Source organism: Panthera onca, chromosome D1 (assembly GCF_046562875.1).
Source record: "Panthera onca isolate mPanOnc1 chromosome D1, mPanOnc1 haplotype 2, whole genome shotgun sequence".
Taxonomy (NCBI): domain Eukaryota; kingdom Metazoa; phylum Chordata; class Mammalia; order Carnivora; family Felidae; genus Panthera; species Panthera onca.
Genome location: NC_138348.1, coordinates 98,978,919 through 98,985,943, shown reverse-complemented (window position 1 = coordinate 98,985,943; position 7,025 = coordinate 98,978,919). Strand labels below are relative to the sequence as shown.

At 58.2% G+C, this 7,025-nt stretch overlaps 1 protein-coding gene across 15 annotated transcripts in view; it reads left to right on the top strand.

Moving 5' to 3' along the window:
* Positions 1 to 3,423: 3,423 nt before the first annotated feature.
* PHLDB1 (pleckstrin homology like domain family B member 1) overlaps positions 3,424 to 7,025 on the top strand; it is a 45,686-nt gene continuing 42,084 nt past the window's right edge. For 3 of the 15 annotated variants that reach the window (XM_078432813.2, XM_078432814.2, XM_078432811.2), the window contains exon 1: positions 6,020 to 6,966. In XM_078432813.2, the coding sequence (XP_078288939.1) occupies positions 6,922 to 6,966 (45 nt within the window). In that variant the 5' untranslated portion in view covers positions 6,020 to 6,921. Of the gene's footprint in view, positions 3,495 to 4,580; positions 4,689 to 5,013; positions 5,213 to 6,018; positions 6,967 to 7,025 lie in introns of those variants that run through there. The other 12 variants (XM_078432809.2, XM_078432808.2, XM_078432812.2 and 9 more) reach the window with 10 other exon arrangements.

Genomic DNA, 7,025 nt, shown 5'->3' with positions numbered 1-7,025 from the left:
GCCACCTCGTGTATTTTTCTACATTTGAGCATGCACTCCTGATGGTGGAGCTTTTGAATTTGATGTTACTTAACGGACTTTCGGTCTTAATTTTGTCAGGGGCAGTTGTAGAGTCAGAAACGGGAGGCTCCATCTTTAAAGAAGAACAATGGTTGGGGGCACCTGCGTGGCTCAGTCAGTTGAGCGTCAGACTTTGGCTCAGGTCATGATCTCATGGTTCGTGGGTTCACGTCGGCCTTGTGCTGACAGCGTGGAGCCTGCTTTAGATTCTCTGTCTCCGGCTCTCTCTGCCCCTCCCCCGCTCATGTGCTGTGCCTCTCAAAAGTAAATTCACGTTTAAAAAAATTTAAATATTAAACGTTCCCAATTAAAACAAAAAAAGAACAATCATCGGTGAGTATTCTCTTCCCCATCAGAAAAACAGTGGTAAGATGTAAGTGATCCAGGGGTGACTGATGAATGCTTTGGGAGTTTTGATAATTCCTTCAGAAAAGTCTTCATCCTTTCTTTTTATTTAACTTAGAAAACTATCGAATGGGGCGCCTGGGTGGCGCAGTCGGTTAAGCGTCCGACTTCAGCCAGGTCACGATCTCGCGGTCCGTGAGTTCGAGCCCCGCGTCAGGCTCTGGGCTGATGGCTCGGAGCCTGGAGCCTGTTTCCGATTCTGTGTCTCCCTCTCTCTCTGCCCCTCCCCCGTTCATGCTCTGTCTCTCTCTGTCCCAAAAATAAATAAAAAACGTTGAAAAAAAATTTAAAAAAAAAAAAAAAAAAGAAAACTATCGAATGTCAGCGGATTCTTTGGAAGACAAATTATTCTCTAATGAGTAATTAGTGTCTGGGAATGATAGAGTTTTTATCTTCACGGTGAAAGGCAAGATTCTGGATTTTTTTTTCCCCTTAAGAGAAATCCCAAGTATCTGGTCTGTGTTGCTGAAGTGTGGCTTGGCTCTCAGCCTGTAACCTTAATCCGGTGAAGCACACCAAACCCCTGTCACACCCCCTGACTGGCAGCTAATCCCTCCGCGGCATCAAGTGGACTCTTTTGTTGGCCTCTTGTGAAGGAGACTAACAAACTAATTAGACCTGACTGAGCATTCTGTTTAATGTAGGAGGTTTGTGGTTCCTGCTTTGAATTAATTAATTCCACATAGAGGAGGTAGGGAACACACCTCTGTGGTCAGGAATTCCTTTTAAGAAGGATCTGTAATTCATCTACTCGGTCGTTTCAAACCTCCAAGTCTATCAACCCATGCATCTCAGACACAGGAAGTTTTACCCTCCAATTAATGTGAAGTTGTTCGCACTGTGTAGGATCTGAGAGATTTCCAGGGTTGGTACAGACTGGGCTTTTTAGAAAAGTTCACTTCTGGTCTGCCTCGTCGGAGGAGGAAAATAGAAGAACAGAAAAAGTTCCCCCCATCCTCAAGATTAAAGTCTAACTAGAAGCAATGGCTGTACCTACTTGCAAAGCCTTTTTGTCCTCAGGTAGACAAGTGCTAACTACAGCTAGTGATACTCAGCATGGGTCTCAGTGAGGGTTGGGAACAGGGTCGTGGCGTAGGCTTCAGAATAATCTCTCAAAGCAAAAACTCAGAATTAACTCTCCTTTACCATGCACATCTCACTGCAACCCCTCTCTCCCTCCGTTTCCTCTCCTTGCCCCTTTGGTAACTATTGCACCTATCGAGCTTTGAAACTCCAAGAAGATCCACCAGTAATTGGTTGCTGTACATCGCTCTTACGTGAACTTTGACAGCATTTCTACAAGTGTCAGTCTCCCATCTTAACCCCTGGGAGTTGAGTGGTTTACACGGAGGCAAACCTTTAGGAAGATTATATTACCTTTCCAAACCCAGCTCCTGCCTACTCTCCCACACAAAAGGTCAAGCAACCAGGCAATTGTTAGAAGTTTGGGTCATTTCCCACTCCTGGCGCTCCCCCCACCCCAACAGGTTTTTTTGTTTGTTTGTTTGTTTTTTTGCCTTGCTGTTCATAGGGCAGGGGCTAAGTGGTTATTTAGGGCTTAGTCCAATTCTAGAAAGCTGCCACAAGCGTGTGTACGCTGCGATCGGGTTGATAGCCAAACAGGCTAGTTGAAAAAGGCATTCCAATTTCAAGGCGATGAGGGAAATGGAAACAGGTTTTGTTTCTTCTTCTTCTGCCCAAATGAATCCTTGTTCTTTTCAGTTCAGGGGAAGGTCCCGAGCTGTGGATGTGGACAAGACCAGTACCCCACCCCCACCCCGCCCCATTGCCCACTCTGCTTTGATGCATCTTAGCTTGAGGTATCACTGCTGCCACACCTACACTAACGATGCCTGAGTTCGGGATCCACGGCAACCAGAAAGGATAGCTTGAGCAAGTGTGAATCTACAGGGTTTGCCTGCCGTAATGAGCAAAAATCCCCTCCTTCTGGAGCTGGAGGGAGCACATTTGAAGTGACAGAGGTGGGAAATGCGTCTAGGCAAAGGCGGGAGGGGTGTGGAAATCCACCCCTGACGCTCCAAGCCAAGTGCAGAGGGCCTTCACAAATCCGCTCTTCCTTCCACACCCAGCCTTTGCCCTCTCCCCCTGCTTCCACTTCGGAAAGTCTGAAGCAAGCTTGGAAAGCTGTTTTCTGCTTTCTTCTCCTCTCTTCCTCCCCCTTTCCTGAGCTCCCAGCTGCTCGACCTCTTGCGTAATTGTGAGCGAGCACGGAGTTTTTTGATGGGCTCCAGATGTGCAGCGGGTGGGGGTGGAGGGTGGGGGCGGTAGGTCTGTAGTCCCCTGAGTGCTCTAACTGTGGGAACACAGGGCCTCAACACAGCAGGACTGAGGACACACTGCACTGAGCCTTCGTCCTGGGGTCAGCTGGTCCTCGGGCTGGGAGGGCAGAGCGGAGTGGGGTGCTGTTTTAACCCCCTGCCTCAGCATCAGCTGCCTCGTGGCAGGCTCAGTCATCCCCTGAAATTCCTCCTGGCCAAGGCGGTGAAGACGATCTAGGACTTGTGGAGCTATGTGAAAAGACCCCAGTCAGAACCCCTTCCCTCTAATGCTGGGATTTGGCACATACGATACAACAGTTTCAGTTTGTTTCTTTTTCTTTTACCAGGATAGTCGGAAAATTACTGTTGTGATCTGCTTCCTGAAAGGTGGCCAGAGTCAAAATACTTTCCCCGGCCTCAAGCAGTATGAAGAGAGGGGGGGAAAAAAAAAGGAGCAACCCTCTACCCTCCAAATCCTGAGGCTTCCTGGTACCATGATGCATGCTGGAGCCTTGCTTGTTTGACCTCTGTTAGCCACAGCTGGTAACAGCAAAGTGTCTTTCCCCTCCCCCCTCTCATCCATTGCCTGGCTCCAGTCAGCCCCAGCCTCCAGCGGGGGGGGGGGGGGGGGGGGGGGCCTGCTAACGCTGGTCCTGTCAATGAGTGACCAAAGATTCTTGCACTTCAGCCTCCTGCTGCTCCCCGGTTAGCGAAAAAGGGCACCAACTAAAGCCACTGAGTCAGAACAAGGTATGTTCATCCCAAAGAGGGTGAATTATTTTCTGCTATCTGCCCCCCGCTGGAAGACTTGGGGGCTTTTCACTCCCTTGTTCGGAGAGGAAGAGTCTCAGGGATCCCTCTAGGGCAAGGTAGAAGACGCTCAGCCTAGCCGAGTTCAGCTCCCTAGGGCCTCCCAAGTCAGTCCCCCGGGGCAAGAGCTGGCTTTGCAAGGTAAGGATCCACTGTCAGCGTTGAATTTCGGGGCGGGGGTTGAGATGACGAATGACTTCAACCAGGCTCAGTTTCTAGACTCGGGTTTTTAGTGCCTCCTTTTCCTCCTTCTTAAGCCCCTACTCCTAGAGAGACCCAAACTGCTATAGGACGGTGGGCTCAATTGTCTGCCTGTAGCTTGCCTCGCCATCGTAAAGCAGCAGGTTGCGGTAGGGTGGAGCTACCTGGATGGGGGCAGGATGATAATTCAGTTCAGGTTTGTACTTTATGGTTTGCGTGGCACTTTAACATGTCTTATACCTAGCCTTAGAAAAATCTGTGAAGCCGGATGTGCAGGGTTATCAACCCCATTTACAACTCTTCATGGTAGGGCCGGGGATAGGGTGAAGAGGAGGGGTGACCGGAGGTAAACCTGGGTCCCCTCAGCAGACGTTTTCTGGAGATATTGACTAGGCTGGGGGGCTGCGACCAGGAGGTTCACGGGAGCCATGGAGGACTCAGGCATCTAAGGTTAAAAAAATAAATAAAAGCGGGCGGGGGCAGAGAGTGAGAGATTGTTAAAAACACCCTTTCAGAAGAGCCTTAAGGCCCACGGGTGGAGGGTCTGGGGGAGTCCGGAGGGGAGGGGAGGAAGGCGGAGGTGTGCGTGTGTGTGTGTGTGTGTGTGTGTGTTTGATGGTAGTGGAGAGCCCAGCTGCAGAGAGGAACAAAGCGGGTGCTGTGCAGGCGGGGTGGGGAGTAGGGGGGGAGGTGCTGCTATGGGAAAGGGTGGGTGGGGGGGACCTTGGGCTCCAGCTCCACAAGGGCGTCTTCTCTGGCTGGCCAGGCGGACGGGACGGGGGACGGGGGCGGGGACTGGGGGGGGGGCGGGACCCGCTCGCTCTCCTCCCACTCAGCGGGCTCCCAAGGAAAAGCAACAGTGTCCTCCAGAGCCTGAGGCCGCGGCGGGCTTAGCCAGACGAAGGAACCGGTGTCCCACTCTCCCCCCGCGAGGTAAGGGAGAGGGGGGACTAGGCCCCCCTCTAGGCCCGTGGGTCTCGCCGGCTGCGCGGCTGGGACTGGATAAGGGGAAGTCCCAGGGCCTGGCGGGAGCCCCCAGATCAGCTCTGGGTCGGGAAGTTCAGAAGAAACCGTGGGGGAGGTGGGGGCGCCCCAGGTGAGTGCGGGAGGCCTAAAGGGGCTTTGTGCGGAGCCGGCTCCGCTGTTTTTCTGCGAGCTGCTTGCTTTTGCCCTCGCCAGCCGCCGTCCGCACAGCCGCCAGAGGGGGCTCTCGCTCCCTTCCCCGGTTGGGACGCTGGTCGTTGCCCCCCTCCGAACTCTCTCGTGGGCTCCCAGACGGCCGGGCGGACACTCGCGGGGTCTCGTCCGCCCGCGCCGCACACCGCCCACTCTCCGGCCGACGGCAGGACTGAGAGCACCGCACCGGGGAGCGGGCTCCCCTGGGCCACCTCCGCCCCTGTCCCGGGCCGGCCCGCCCTGATGGATGAGGAGTGCGTGCGGGGTCCGACCCGGAGGCGGTGGGTATCGGGGAGGGACTCTGGGATGTGTTCAGCAGACGGGAGGCACGTCCGGGGCCTCCCGAGCCCTCCTCCGAGGCCCCGCATCTTTAGGAGTCCAAGAGGCCAGATGGGGCTCCCTAGGGCAGTGAGTTCCAGGTTCTTGCCACGCCCGCGCGGTCCGGATTCGAATCCCTAACGGAGTTCCCCGAGGCGGGGGGCTGAGCCAGTCATCCGGGTTCCTCCGGGATGGGGAAGTGCGGGCGGGCGGGGGCGGCGGGGCCTGGGAGGGGCCGCCCGGCGCGGGGTTGCCGAGGCGCCCGCAGACGCTTCCGCCGGGGCTGGCGCGAGTGGGGGGGGGCTCGGCCGGGGGACCGCGCGGCCCGGCGGGGGACCCAGGGCGCCGGGGCGGGGCTGCATTCTGGGCCCGTTAGCTCAGCGGTCCCGGAGGCTCCCGGGCTGACTCATCGGACCGCTCACACACAAACACGCGCTGCCCACCACGTCAGGCGTCCCACGCGGCAGACCCGCACCGCGCCCCACCCCGCGTCACCCACGCGCCCACCCGCCGCGCGCGCCAGCCCGGGTCTCGGCCACCGTTGCACGTGTGGCAGCCCGGCGCACGCCTGGCCGTCAGCCCGCAGTCCACACGCGCTGCACACGCAGCACTCCTGAGCCCGCCGTTCACTCCGGCAACCCGTCGCTCTCACGCAGTTCCCGCCTGCACAAGTACCTCCTCGCGCACGCACATCCCGCCGCTCACACACTCTCCTCCCGTGCACACGCAGCACCGCCCCCCGCCCCCCCACTTCCCGCAGCTGCCCCGCGGGGAGCGGGCGGTGTCGGAGGGGCCGCCCCTTTCCCCGGCCGCGCAAACAAGCGGCTCCTTCTCCCTGCCCGGCCAAAGAAAGGCCGCTTGTCCGGCGTCCGCGGCGGGCGGGGCGGCCCAACACTGTGGCCTTGTCCCACCTGGCGGCCCCGGGCAGGGCAGGCCGAGGGCCAGCGAGGAGCCGCGCCCTGGCGGCCGTCCCACCCGCCCGCAACCTCGCAGAGCGGCGCTTTCCAGCACCCCCATACCCCCCATCCTCCATGAGAACCAGAGCCCCACTCCACACTCCCGCCTCTCGTCTGTGACCGCCTGCAATCCCGCCCCCACTTTTGGGCCCCGGCCTGCCCTCAGTCTCCCCTTTACCTTCCCCTCCCCCATCTCCCCGCCCCCTCGGTTTCCCCCTCCACTGCCCTCTGTACCTTCTAGGGCTGTCCCTGGCCGTCGTTCCCTTTACTCGACGACCTCCCTGTCCTCAGTCTCATCTCCTTTGTCCCCCAGTCCCTCCACCTCGCTGTCCTTCCGTCTCCCTCCAGCTCTGCGTCCCCCCGGGTTGTTCCCCCAACTTCTTGCCTTCCTGTCCATCTCCCCAGCTCTCATTTTTGTTCATCGCTCAGTCTCCGTCTTTCATCCACCCCCCCCCCCCCCATCCTTGCGTCTCCCCTTCCCCACCCAGTCCCGCCACAGACCCCTCATTTCCCCCTCCTCAAGTTCTCTCCGCCCCGGTCTTTTCACACTCCACCCCTGCCCCCACCCACCGGGCTCCCAGCCTCAGTTTCCTTCCCGTCCCGACTCCTTCCCCTGCCGGCGGCCCTTCCTCGAAGGCGGATGTGCGTCGGGAAAGCGAAGGCGGCGGCGGGCGGAGAGGGTCCCAGCTCGGCCCCGAAGGCCTCGGGACGCGGCCATGCGACGCCCGGGGCGAGGCCTCGGCTGGCCCCCCGGGCCACAGGTGAGGGCTGGAGCGGCCCCCCGGGACCCCGGGGAGCTCCCGAGCAGGGGCGCCGCGGA